This window comes from Haematobia irritans, chromosome 4 (genome assembly GCF_050003625.1).
Source record: "Haematobia irritans isolate KBUSLIRL chromosome 4, ASM5000362v1, whole genome shotgun sequence".
NCBI lineage: Eukaryota > Metazoa > Arthropoda > Insecta > Diptera > Muscidae > Haematobia > Haematobia irritans.
Window position 1 is genome coordinate 213797073 of NC_134400.1, and position 15125 is coordinate 213812197.

At 43.4% G+C, this 15125-nt stretch overlaps 1 protein-coding gene across 1 annotated transcript in view; it reads right to left on the reverse strand.

Moving 5' to 3' along the window:
* Dhc62B (Dynein heavy chain at 62B) overlaps positions 1–15125 on the reverse strand; it is a 32658-nt gene that overhangs the window by 796 nt on the left and 16737 nt on the right. Inside the window, exons 5-10 of the mRNA XM_075303369.1 lie at positions 14340–14582; positions 14048–14275; positions 13819–13983; positions 6607–11089; positions 6225–6544; positions 5414–6159 (exon numbers count right to left, since the gene is read on the reverse strand). Coding sequence (XP_075159484.1) covers positions 5414–6159; positions 6225–6544; positions 6607–11089; positions 13819–13983; positions 14048–14275; positions 14340–14582 — 6185 coding nt within the window. The remainder of the gene's footprint in view (positions 1–5413; positions 6160–6224; positions 6545–6606; positions 11090–13818; positions 13984–14047; positions 14276–14339; positions 14583–15125) is intronic.

A 15125-nucleotide genomic window follows, 5' to 3' on the forward strand; every position in this document is an offset into this window, starting at 1 on the left:
GCAACACTACTATTTTCCGCCAAGGAATTAGAATAGATATCAATTTAACGACACGCCGCTAGTCGTCGCTGTATTCCGTCACGGGCTTCCCATAAGAAACAGTCTGCCACATCATTAGTTGAGCCATGGTCAACACATGTGGGAAGTATCCTAGTAATATTGCTTTCTAGATTACCTGGGCAGGTAATTTGCTCGGTATTCTTCATTTTTGTGTCGGAGAACTTGAGATTCCATGACCGGCAAAGATCGTGTGACATAACACACGGTTGCGACTGATGAAGTTCGGAAACTACTTCCCTACTTTCAAATGTACCACCTGTGTGAGCCCTTCCGCCAACGACAACAGATTCCTATTCCATGATCCAGCGGATAACTACCATGATTAGTGAAGCTGATATAAGAATATTAAATGCATATATCCCTTCCGATTCATTTGGTCAGGCGAGGCAGAATCCGGGAATATAATGATTATGATTTTTTTTGTAAAATTGTCTGGGAGCTACTTTCCCAATACCACACAGCCAAAAACTCCTCAGACTTAGGTTCATATTCATCATCAGCAGAAGTCTGATTTTGGATCCAATTAACTGTGGTTGTTGTTGTAACAGTTTATTGTAATTTCATCCATTTTTATGTTATACCCTTTGGTACTTCAGCTTGTGGCCAGATCGAGGAACTCTGCGACTAAGGTGGGGTGCGTCCAGAGTGACCTGGCGGTAAGTCGGGTTGGTTTATCTGGGCAAGAGAAAAGATGACGCGTGTCGTGTGGCCCTTGGTTGCAAATTGGACATACGTCAGCTACGCTGCTATCAATCACTGAAAAATAGGAATTGAGGCGGTTGCACTTGCCTGATCTTAACTGGGCTAAAACTACCATAGTCTGCCGTGGGAGGTCTCTTTCCTCCGGTGCTATGGGCGGTGGACGGACTCCGAGAACAGGATTAACCTTGTAGCTTCTCACCGCTTCAGCTACAGTATCCTCATGAATCCTGTTCAAACCTGCCTGGTACGCTGCTTGATCTAGAGGTTCTCTTTTGTAGCGCTGGACCTCGCGCTCTAGATTATGTATATCAACCCTTACGTTCCTGGGTGGTGGTTGTGCATCCATGAGATGGTGGTTTGGATGATTACTGCGATAACAACCCAGGAGATACTGCTTTGACAACATGTAGTTGTGTCTTCGCACAGGGATGATCTTTGTCTCCACATAAAGGTGATCCAGGGGTGTGCTGCGGAGACACCCAGTCGCAGTTCTAAGGGCAGCGTTCTGACAGGTTTGTATGTTATTCCACTGCGTATCCCTAGCCTGCGGTGTCCACACTGGCGCTGCATAGTTTACCACTGACCGGCCAATTGCCTTATAGGTAGTTAACAAGGTTTCTTTGTCCGCACCCCAAGTACTGCCAGCAAGTGACTTGAGGACCTTGTTTCTACCACGGAGCTTATTACAAATTGCAGTGGCATGGGCAGACGACCTGAAAAGGCTGTCGAATGTGACCCCAAGAATTTTGGGGTAATTTGTGGTCGGAATTATTTCGCCATCGACACTAATATTCAACTGCCTGCGCACTTCTGCCGTCCATGTAGTGAATAGTGTGGCTGAGGATTTGGTGGGGGATATCCTCAAGTTTCTCGCAGTGAAATAACTGGTAAGCTTAGTAGACATTTAAACGATCGCAGATGTCAGACATTTAAACGATCGCAGATGTCATCGACATTGAGCCCAGATGCCAAGATTGTACAGTCATCCGCATATGATACAATATCGACGCCGTCAGGTGAGCGTGGAGGACAGGTAGAGGTTAAACAGTGCCGGAGATATCACCCCACCCTGGGGAACTCCCTGTTTAACTCTACGGGGTGTTGACTTTTTGTCCCTGAATTCCACGTACAACTGGCGTCCACACACATAATTCAGTATTCTCGATGTCCTCAAATAATGTGGCATGGTTGACCGTATCGAATGCTTTCGATAGGTCAAGCGCCACGAGGACCGTCCTATGACACGGCCTGGGCTGATTAAGTCCCTTATTGATATGTGTCGAAATGGCATGTAAGGTTGTCGCCGTACTGTGTACCTTACGGGTCCATGTTGATGGTGGGCAGCTGGAAAATTCTCCACAAGGCTAGGGAGGAGTAGTGCCTCAAGTGTCTTGGCTACTGGCGAGAGAAGGGATATCGGTCTGTACGATTCACCTTTACTCGAATCTTTGCCTGGTTTCAGTAGTGGAATCACCCTTCCCCTCTTCCAGACATCGGGTATAATGAGTGATTCTAAGGACAAATTGAGGAGTCTGGTCAGGTACTCAACTCCCAGTATTCCCAGATGCTTCAACATTAGCATTGAAATTCCGTCGGGGCCCAGCGCCTTAGATGGTTTCGCGCTGTTGATGACACTGGTAACTTCGGCTATTTGGCGCATCTCTTCGGATCTGTCACAGTCACGTCGCCAAAGGTGACTGAAATCCCATCATCCCTTGTAGCGGGGTTCGAGAGGGCTCTAACTGTTGACCACAATTTACCAGTCCCTGTGCCTATGTTACATTGCTTCAGGTGCTCTAACCAAGTGTTCCGCTTGTGCTCGTCGACTATCTTACTAAGCAGGGTTAGCACGACGGCGTTCATCACGCTCGTATGCGAGTCCCGCCGCTTCGTCTGGGAAGTTGGGCCTCACTTGGGCAATTCGACCAGCGTGTATGAAGCGAGCGGCTGCTGCGTTGGTGATGTCCCAGAACGCCCTCTGGGCAACATAAACATGAGAGGGGGACGGGAGCTCACTGAAGCGGCGATCGGTGTATTCTCTGAAGCCTTCGCAGTTGGCTTTCTTTTGATTAATAAACGTCCGGCGTTCAGAGGTTATGAAATCGGAGGGTCGGTTGATGGTGAGAATTATGGGGAGGTGGTCCGATCCCAATGAAATGACGGGTTGCCAGGAGACGTCATTTATCACACCAGGCGACGCTAAAGATAAATCTGGCGAACTGCTGCAGTCACCCTCCTCGTGGGGGCCTCTGCGTTCACCGTGCAAAATGTGGAGTCATCTATCTGCTCTGCCTCTCTGGTCATTACCTAGGAGAGAATGCCAAAGTTCATGGTGGGCATTAAAGTCTCCTAGAATCAATCGGTTATGCCCGCACAACAGCCACTCAATGTTTGGGCTATAACCTGGAGCACAGCTACCAACCGGCGGTATATACACATTGTATAGCTCTATCTCGGCAGCCCAAGACTTGACTGCTACCCCCATACATTCCATATACGGGTCACTAGTGTCTGGCATAAGCGGGATAGTTCTATACTGCACGGAACGGTGTAATATGAAAGCCAGGCCACCACCTCTACTTCTCGTGCGATCCTTTCGAAGCACATTGTATCCATCACAATGGCGTAGGCTGCAGGTGGAATTCAGCTTAGTTTCCTGGATCGCCGCGACCCTTATCCTTTTCCGATTCATAAAGTCCACGATCTCGCTAATCTTACCCCGGAGCCTGTTGCAATTAAATTGCAAAAACGATGCACTATCCGGAACTGGAACAACAATATTGGGTGTGAGTTCTGCGGCGGAGTATATTGTTGTACGGGAGATGTCGGGGGAGTCGCATAGTCAGACGACCCGCTGCTGCTATCGCTGGCACAGCATCCTGCCACGTAGTCAGTATGACTATACTCCCGCAGCGATGTTAAGCCGGAGCAGTTCCGGAAGTGCACCCACTCCAAGCACCTGTTACACCTGACCGAAACCGAATGGTGGTGGATCAGGTTTCGGCAAACTGAACAATACCATAACTGTGGTAGAAGGTTTCAATTCTCTCAAAACCGAAGATTTCAATACGGCGAATGCTTCCTGCAGACAAGTTTTTAAACACCCCCAGACCCAGATCAAACATACAAGGAGAATGCAAAGGCGAGCCTAATGTGGCCTCAAAACCCCAGAACCAGGCCCGCGTGACCACCGTGGTGCAATTATTAGCATGCCCGCCGCCTGTGTTTATTCCCGAACCCCCAAAAAGTTTTTCAACTGTGGTTTATCTTCTCTCAATATTGCTGGAAATATTTCTGGATGGTTCAAAACTTCTCTAAGTGGTTCGGACTCGGTTCCTTGTCATTGAATTAAAAATAGAATCGGGCAGCACTCATTGGGATATGTGAGCCTAACCATGACGACCTTCGTCGAAACTTTCCGGATGTCACAGATTGGTCAGCGCAGGCTGGAGAAAAAACTTTAAGAATGTTGTGAATAAAGGCTACAAACATATATTCCGTTTTCATTAAAGAAATCGGCAAACAAGCGAGAATTATGGTGTAAGCATCTGGAGTAGTCTGATCTGGGATTCCAAGCGAAAGTCTTCTGCTCGTAATTTGTCGAGCGCACCGAGACTACAAGAATTCGAAAGAGATGCTTCCATACCCTCAGGTTGTAACGATTCACCGCTTAGGGTCCTACTTCCTTAGAGAGTGGCTCCCTCTGTTATGCCAGCAATGCTCTCTAAGGAAGTAGGGCCCTAAGCGGTGGATCGCTACAAGGTCAACCACTCTCTATATGGTCGATAAAGTAACTAGTGCAGGAGGTTGACTGCGAGGAAAAAAATCATGTCAGGGTATCTCCTGTAATAACAAAATAATCATCAACGCCAATCAACCATGTATCTGGACTAACACCGATATTAAAACCATCTGTCTACCCATACACAATTCGGGTAATTTTTGGCTCATTAAAACTAACTCGCCTACATAACCTTGCAGTCGTCAAAGATGGTACAAGCATCTGGAGAAGTCGGATTTTGGATTCGATCGGCTATGGACGATTAATTAGAAAGTCAATTTCGATAGGGCCTCAAGTTATTAAGGACGTACGGCGAACGCCTTCTGCTGGGAATTTCTCGAGCACACAGAGACTACAAGAAAAATCCGAAGGCCTCTCTATGGGAATTTCCCAAGAAGAGTAATCTGGCGATAACGTAACTATAAAGTATAACTAAGAGAAAGACGAAGCACAGAGGCCTGCATCAGATTCTTCGCTGACATATTCAATGTTTGTTTCAACACCTTCATGAAACCTGGAGGGATTTCCCACCTCAGAATATCTAATATTGGCAGAATATCAGCATAGTTTCGGGCCTTCCAAGCAGTAACAGCCAACATAGCAAAATAAAATAAGGTAATCATCAACCCCAATGAACCATATATCTGGATTCATTTCAATATTCCAACTATCCGTCTGTCCATACCTATCAATACCTATCAATGGGTGGCTATATCAACTAAAAGCGACTACAGTGAAACCTCTCAAACGTGGATACTCTGAAAACCGGACACCTCCCAAATGTGGACAAACTTTAGGCGACCGTGAGTGTCCAACTTTCAGAGGTTTCATATATATCCTCCTCTGCCCTCATTATTTTGCTTAACTTACCAATGATGTAGCCAATTCAGTCTCCTATACAAATCTTGAATGTATGAGGCAAGTGGCTTTAGGCTGGGATATGATTTCTTCATCCATTTGGCTGGTATGCGATTCAGTTTAATCGCATTTATAACTCCCTCCAATTCGGGCGTCATGACAATAATGCCATGTACTGCATTTTCGATGTCACGACATGACGAACGGATTTCATTTTGCAACTTGAGAAAACGTTCCATTTCTTGGGTAATAACGGTATTCATGGATTCATTATAATCCACAGGATATTTACGCTTAGCACCCTCAACATCCATATTTGCTGGCATGTCAGCGACAATTTGCTTTACCGTATCCAATAGCTGTTGATCTGCACTAAGTCCCTCGCCGCCACCGGATGTTACCTCACTACCAAGTATGAGAATCATTGAGTCGGTTAGAGTTTTGGTGGTTTGCAGATCACGGGTTATACCGGAATTGGCATGAAGCCCATAGACATCGGGTGTTGCTAAACTGGGAAAATTTTCATCAACATAGCGTATGATTTCTCGATGTTCGGTTTTACGAGGGACCGTAAAGCGTTCCTCAGTGGCAAATTTGTAACGATTATCGGTGACCACATCATTATTGACATAGTCAGCCAAAATGGTGATAATAGCTCTGCGATCCCAGGTATCGGTAACGCGACCACCATAATTACATTCCGCTGTTAAGTAGCCAATGGCATCGTAAGGTACATGGTCATATTGGTTCAGCAACATCTGGAAGGAAGGCCAAATAAAAGATAATTCTGGGAGTTTGATAATCGTTTCGTTGGGGAACTTACACTCAATTGCAGCACAGATATTTGTAAATCGGATTCATTGAATCCATAGGCTATGTTCCAACCCAAGGGTCCATATTTCCTTCTTTCCTGGACGACAGCATGGAAGAAACATATGCCAAAGAGTAAACGAGTGAAAGCACGATCCTGCTTGGCCACACCCGTATAGAAGGTAGGTTCATTTATGGGTTCCGAATTATAGGATCGCATAATGTTCTCCTTTAATCCTGTGGGGGGTTCATTGGTCATTTTTACACCATTCTGAAGTAGGGAAACAGGGAATTGTGGTGTTGGATAGCTAGTTAGCCATAAACGAAAGGAAGCTACAATGAACAAAGTTTTAATTGAAAATATCCCCTCCTCTTCCTATGCTATTACAACTTACGCGATGTATTATAGGTATCCATATTTTCCCAAAGATATTCCAATTTGGGCATCCAAGAGGCAGCCAAATGACAATTCTGCAAACACACCCAATAGCCCATTTCTTGGGCCACCTTTATAAGATTTTGAGCTATGGGTCCTTGCCCTTGACCCAACGAAATACTCTGGAAAGTTTCATCGTGACCCATTTTCTCGGCAAATGATAGGAGAGATCCCAAGGGGTCTGCTCCTGGTGAGAGTATGAAAATCAGTGGTGTCAACGCAGTGGATTCTGCATAAGATTTACTAATGTCAAAATCTGGAGGTGTTACAAATTGTGGACCAATTTCTGCCGCTATGAAATGACGTATGGCCAAGAATACCTTATCGGGCCTTAGGCATTTCAATATGAGTATCTTCTCAAAACGTGTCGTCTTGTATTGCCACTCATCGGGCAATGGTTGGATTTCGGGCTCAACATGATCATAGATTGCTTTCCATGCTACGGTATTCTTTCGAAATGATTCCACCAAACCTTTTAGTTCAGGGAATTCTTCCAGACGCAGTACATTCGCCCAAATGCTTTCACTTATCCAAGAGGGATCTGGATTGGGGGAAGCTTGACCGCCATGCTCCTTCGCCGATGTTAGGAGATGAGCCAAATGTCTCAGTTGTAATTGATTATTCCCTAGCAGAATACGGGCACACAATATAAAAGAGAATAGCAATTTGTCCTTCTCAAATATGGATCGACACACATTATTATAGAGATTCTTGCTAACAGCATCCACCAGGAACTTAATGCGTCTTGGCAATTCCTTGGATTTGTTAGCCGTCTCTATGGAATACATATACAAATTGATGTACCAATTCAACGAAAACTGATACATGGGATCTATGTTGGGCATATCCGTAATGGAATAATAGAGAATCGAGGAATGTATGGCCACTGGTTTGTAGTTGAGACGAAAAGCCTCTATTTTGGCTGTGGTCTCTTTGGAGGCCTCCTGTTTCGCAGCTATGCCAGTGGATAGAGTTTGCGACTCTCCCAGAATCTGTATGGCTTCCTCGTTTTCCAATATATCTCCCTCGGAGCTGGTCAAAGTTTTCAAAATCATATTCTCGGCTTCGATAAGGGCTGTCTTATTCTTTGCTGCCTCCGCCGTCAAAGTCATCCGTAACTCTTGGAGATCCGGTCGCTCTTTGGCCACTACAATACTTAACAACTGATCCTCTAAGGCATTTTGTGTTAGGGCAAAATTGATTATGGTCACTTTGTTAAAGGTTTCCGGCAAGAAATGGGGATTCCTTAGATTTGTGGTCATATAGAGACGAAAGTTTTTATGCAATGCCACAATATTGTCACCCAGGCTTATGTAGGCCTGACCTCCCTGCACAAAAGTTCTTCTTAGCAGTATGGGGTCCAAAGGGACTTCCAACTCTTCGAGAACATTTTCAATTATAACCGGATAACCAGATTCCATAGCTTCGGCTATAACCTTCATATAATTGGCCTGATTGAATTTCACTGCACACAGGCGATTCTTACGTTCCATATTTTTTATCCAGTAATTGGCTTGACCCTGGGGATCAATGAACAAACTGTAACGACTTGAATTGGCCGATATTATGGCATTCTCCGTAGAGAAGACATCATTGGGTAGACCATTAATGTTCCAGTGCTGTATGGTTATCTCAACACCCAGGGATTTAGTTATGTTATAGCCCTCGGAGACGGGTATCTGAAGTCGCCTACACTGTTCATACCAATCCTCAACACATTGTGTTCGAAATTTGTAATTCACAGCCGAGAGATAGGCTATGATGCCACATGAGAGTAGAATATCACCGGGCAAATGATCATAGAGAATCTGTAAATCATCCGCGGCCTTGGTCCATCGTGATTTCTCTCCGCCCAAGCCATCAATCAGGGACTTGGCTCTAGTCAGCTTCTCTTGACATCGGTCAGCTTCATCTTGCGTTCTTCTCATTTCAATATTGGCCATTTCCAAATCCTCATTAAGTTTAGCCACTTTGGCCTCCAAGGCTGCTGTCAATTCACGTTTCTCATTGAGAAATGTCATAGTATCGGCATACTCTTTTTCGGCGGCAGCCAGTTTGGCCTTTTTAGGAGCTACAATTTTGGCCACATTATCATACAGATCCATGGCTATAATCCATTGGCAGAGACCTTTGGCAGCACTGGAAGCTTTGGCCACAATTGTTGGGTTAAAGTCCTTGTGCGGTATATAGTCCTTGCGTATTTTCTTCATTATGTCGGCATTGATATTATCTTTGTCGAAATCCTTGAGACCTTGTAGGAAATTTAAATCTCCCAATATGCGTTTGCTGGGACCCCAATAGTCATTTACCATTTTTCCCGTGGCCGGATCAGCTATACGGTCCGAGGGTATACCTTTGATAACACAAACTGCAGCCATTACCAGTTTTATGACGGAGGGAGGATTTTTCATAGACTTGACCAAGGTAATATCGGCCGGCTTCAGGGTATTCAGGGCCTGCAAGGCTTCCTCCAGCACAGGAATAGCCTGGGCCAAATCTTTTTCACACTCGTTTTTCAATTCCTGAGCAGCTTCGGCTTGCACTGCAGCCACGGCCTCATCCTTTTTCACTTGTTCGGCTGCTGCTTGGGCTGCTATGGTTTCCGTATTGATTTCCAACATCATTTTGCGTGAATTATCGGCCATACTTAGAAGTTTGGGTTGCAAAGCATTTAACTCCTTTTGCATTACGGCGATGGCAGCAGCAGCATTAGCCAAAGTGTCCAAACCTCCAATGTAACGCAGCTTAGCACCCATAACCTCGTCTTGTTTTCGTCTCATCACAGATTGATACGATTGAATGAGCTCCAAAAAGGAGGCATTGGTGAGATATATATGCCTGCCCGTGAGTTGACAAAAATTTCCACATACCGTACTGGCAGTGGTGTGGAAATACTGGCAAGTCTCCACTATGGCCTGTTTCATGGCATCGCTGGGCACTTGAACATTTTCCAAAGAAATCTTGGCCACCATTCGTAAAGCTTCCTCTGGCCAACTTTGATACCAATCAATTGTACAACAATTCACCAAGGAGGGATAGAGACGTACCCTAGTCCTGAGGCTATCACCAATGGGTGACAGACACAAGACAATGTGCAGTTTCCGTTTGCAACGATTGACAAAGAATGAGAAGACCTGAATGGGTGAAATATCGATATTACGATTGCCACCTTGAGCGGCAAGACGAACCAGCTCCAAGATTTCTTGTTTCTCATCAATGGCATAGATATTGGGCACCTCACCCTGATTGAGTAGGCAATCAATGTCCTGAAGGAATAATTCCATTTTGATTTGATTCTCTGTCATCAAAAAGACCGTGTGTTTATCCATGCCTCCGGCTTCCTTGAGGACACACTTCAAATCATCATGCCAATCATTTGGTCCATAGTTCTTTGTAATTTCAGGTTGAAAGAATGATGTCTGCACCATATTAGTGGCCAATTTTGTCAGCGACTGACGTCCCGATCCGCCCAAACCAATAAGCAAGGCACTGGCCCCACTTATGGATATGATGCGGCATATGCGATTCAAATGCTGCAGGGCAAAAGTGAAGAGAGTAATGTCCATTTTGGATCTTCGTGTGGAATTGTAATCCTCCAAACTGCTTATGGCCAATTTATAAAGAGCCTCCATATTGGCCACCTCCTCATAGCGTCTTTCATCCGCCACCGAATCTTCATCGAAATAAACTCCAAAGAATATACGATTGGCCCCTTCCATGGTGAAAATCCTCTCTCCACTCTCCTGCTCCGAGGAATAATTCTCAAAGGCCGATTCTGTTTTGTCGCGGAAATTCATGCGGACACATTCATTTAATTTCTGGAACATCCATTTACGATCATCCTCATCTATCAAACGGTCGTAGAAGACCCGCATGGCCTCGTGATACCACAAACGAATAAAAATTTTCTTATCAGTTACCGACTCTTTGCGCAAGAGCGAGCATCCTGTAACCACTCGAGCTATATCACGCAAATTGAAAACATAATGGCTTTTGCTCGGCGTTGCCCTCATCTCGGTCTGCACAAGTTTATAGATCTGTTGCGTTGCTGTTACAATTGAATTGGTCATGGCAAAGACATCACTGCCATGCCCCGTTTTGCGAAAGCCATTGAGCAGGACATTGACAAAAATTCGATTCATTGTATCATCACTAAAGGTATCAATCGAGAAGACATTGAAGTGATTCAAGAAACGAGCATAGACATCCTGGCGACTACCTCCCGGCAAGCCACAGGCGCTTACAAACGTAACATTGTGTATAAAGACTTTGGAGCTATCCTTTAGATCGTAGACATGACCATAATCGAAATATTGTCTTAGCAGTTCCAAAGGTGGCTGGGCTCCATATTCCTCCTTAATGGGCATATTCATGTCATCGACAAAAAGTATCAATTGTTTACCTTTTGGTGGTCCATAAATTCCACGTTTCCATTTTTGAAGCTAAATAGAAGACATGGCTGTGGTATAAAAAAGTCTCGTAATGTAAAGTTTGTTATTAAAATTGAGTCAACCATAGCAATTCATAAAGACAATAAACATTTTCATTGTTTCTATGAATTTCCTATTTACAAACTGAACATTTTCATTTAGCCTTATTCTAAATATTCACAGAAAAAAATTCACGAAAATTTTTCCAATTAAAATTTTAATTAAGTTTTAAAAAATATTCAATTAAAAATTTAATTGATTCAACAAATTTTTTAATTGAAACAAAAATCAATCACAAAAATTAATAGTATCAATTAATTTTTTAATTGGCCTTCAATTAATTTTTTAATTGATACTATCATTTCTGTGATTGAAGACGTTTCAATTAAAAAATTAATTGGATCAATTAATTTCGTGATTGAACCAGAAAAATTTTTTTTTGTGTGTTCCATGGGGAATTTCCGTTCCCAGGGAATGCATTTTCACCGCGGATAAAATCTCCGTATTCTAAACAGCACACAACTAACTTGACAGCACCATGGCAACTCCCTTATATAACTCAAGAATATCGATCTGGTATATTCTTTGGCAACACCGGAGTATTTTATTGCAACACTAGACATTCATGTGATAGTTACACTACTACATACATAGATACATAGCGATGTGGTCGCATTACTACATCAACAATAACAGTGGGCAATAGGATGAGATCAGATAATAAAACAAAGGATTGTTAACAACGGATGAGTGAGCAACAACGTCAACGCAAGTCATTTGATTTGTCCCCTCTAGTAAAATGGAAGTTCTGATCTATCCTTCTTTTGCTGAAGGTGGATACCAAACGGGCATAAGAGGGACCAAATCGTACCGGTACCATTCACTTCTGAACAGTAGAAAAATTCACCAGAAGTATGCGACTTTAAGGAGGGGACCTTCGAATGAGTCTGTAATGCGCTTTACAGACTATCAGTTATTCCGGACGGAATATCGGTGTTTGTAAAGAATCTTACAGTGTGTCGACTAAATAATCGGTAAATGTGTTATCGATCCCACAAACATGCAGCAGTATAGATTATGCCTTCGGACTTTACTTATAATGTGGCCAATATATGGGATATGTTCGACACGAGCACTGTCGTCCGGAATAACTGATAGTCTGTAAGGCGCATAACAGGAACTTAGGGCAGATAAAACAGAAGCAGTATCTTCCCCCCAGTGCAGAAACATATATATTCCTACCAGTGCAGTATTGTATTAGTCGAAAGAACACCCCCATTAGCGAATATGAGAAGCGGCAGCTTAGAGAGGCCGTCCCAGCAACAATCGCGTAACTAAACACATACCTGAACGGTAAGGAAAATCACCAGAACTATGCCCCCTTAAGGAGTGACACCAGTAAAAATGAAGTAATGGGCGCATATAACAGAAGTTCCAAAACCTACATATATTTTGTTTTGGGGGACAGATCACACCCCGTTAGCGATGCGTGATGTCTACTTAGAGAGACCAAATCGTTGCTGCCCTAGATAAGTTGATCAAAACCATTACCATATGTCACCTTTAGGAGGCGAACTTCGAATGAGCCATAGCCATCCCGTTCGATCTCAGAAAGAATAAAGGAATTTAGGGCGGACATAACAGAAGTTCAGAAAGGTTATGGGGGAAAGACCACTCTCCATCAGCGACTATTGGAGGAGGCAGCTTAGAGAGACCAGCAAGTTATCGTCCCAGCAACAATCGCGTACCTAAACTCTTATCTCTGACTTCTGAACGGTAGGGAAAATCACCAAAACTATCCAGAATGAATAAATCAGTAATTATTCACCTGATCGAAAACACCCGAGACGAGGCAGCTTTGGGAGGCATATAGTTGGTTTAGAATAAGAGTAAACGTGAAAAATTCCCCAGTGAGATTTTGTTTAGAATAGGGGAAAATTCCCAACGACGATCGTGTATCTGAACCGGCACCTCTCACTACTGAACAGTAGAGAAATACGGAAACTTAGGGTGGATATAACAGAAACTTTATCTTCCCACCAGAGCTAGATCTTCCTACGAGTGCAGTATTGTATTGGAGGAAAGAACCCCCTCCATCAGGCGGCAGCTTTGAGAGACCAACATGTTATCGTCCCAACAACAATCGCGTACCTAAACTCTTACCTCTGACTTCTGAACGGTAAGGAAACCCACCCGAACTATGCCTCTTCCGTTGGGCTTTAGAAAGAATAAATCAGTTATTATTCTCCTGATCGAGGACACCAGAGGAAAGGAAGTTTCCCTGGGAATTTTTACCTATTTTAAAGACAGGGAAGAAGTTATAGCTATAAATTTATATTGTATAATATAAATTTATAGCTATAACTTCTTCCCAGTCTTTAAAATAGGTAAAAATTCCCAGGGAATTGAATGAAAAATGTTCCTCATATACATCAGCGAGGGGAGCCACAGAGGTGCAATGGTTAGCATGTCCGCCTTGCATACACAAGGTCGTGGGTTCGTTTCGACCGAACACCAAAAAGTTTTTCAGCGGTAGATTATCCCACCTCAGTAATGCTGGTGACATTTCTGAAGGTTTCAAAGCCTCTCTAAGAGGTTTCACTGCAATGTGGAACGCCGTTCGGGCTCGGCTATAAAAAGGAGGTCCCTTGTCATTGAGCTTAAAATGGAATCGGTCAGCACTCAGTGATAAGAGAGAAGTTCACCAATGTGGCATCACAAAAGTACATAACTCCACTTACCTTGGATATCAATAGATCCTGAGTTTGATTGGCCGAAATCATGACGGTGAATGTAACAAAAGCCGATTCACAAGTTTCCGTATCCAATTTATTCATGAGGTAGTTTTGTATGTAAACACTTTTACCTGTACCCGTTGGACCTACCAGCAGAATCTTTTTCTTATGCTAAGTGGGAATAAAAAAGAGACAAAATTTAATTTGTGGATTTGCCATAGTAATTTACACTTACATCAATATGCATTTTTAGCAAATGCATATAACGTGCCGTATCTATGGTTGGCACCTGAACGCCCAAAGATGTTTCCTCAACATCCAAACGTTTGGCAATATCTTGCCAAGAACGCCATGAGCCTCTCTGCTTAAAGACATACAAATAGTCCACTAGTGAACCTTCCGAAGGCATTGATATATCCACTTTTCCTATAGTTTCTGGTAAACTCTCTTCCGATGTCCACAACTATTGATGATTGAGGGTTAAGATTATTTAAGTGGATGGTTTTTGGATGAAACGTGGAACTTACTTCTCTATAGAATTTGTCGAACTTTTCCCTTGATCCAGTATCAATGATTCCTGCTACACCCCAAAGAAGGCCAAAAGTAATAGCTGCTTGAAAATACATGGGTAAATATTTCTGATATTCATCTGGATTCTCTTCAATGGCTTCACTCAGACACATATCGAAGATATCAAATGTGGTCTGCAAGCGATTATATTGTCCTGGATACAAATATTGTTTGCAATGTTTTCGCACGAATTCCTGGCACTTTAAAGAGAATAAGGAGCAGTAAGTATTAGAAGAGGTGCAAGGAAGGAAACCTTGGAAGTCAAGCAATTATCCTACGATTAACATTGCTCTCTGGAAAATTAGACTCATCCTCATTCATTGAGATATACTTAAGTTGGAGTAGTGGAGTGATTTACCCAATGGTAAGAGGAATCCACCTAACCCTATAGCCTTTGGTAATCCGAGGAAAAGGAACAGGGAACTGGCGGCTTCACAATTGGACAAACTAAAGTCGAAAAAGCCGTGGGATCCCCAAAGAAAACTTTCCTAAGATACTATGAGGAAACAGATTTAATATAATTTCGGGGAACTGTCGGCTTCACAATTGGACAAACTGAAGTCGCAAGAACCATGGGATGGATACCCAAAGGAAACTCTCCGTTGAGGATTTTTCTTTAAACCCTCGTCAATCTTAAGTTTAGTACTGCTCTCTCAAAATTCACGTTTATCCAGAAGATTCTGCTCATGGAGACACATTTATGTAGGTGTTGTGGAGTGAGAGGAATCCACCTGACCCTATAC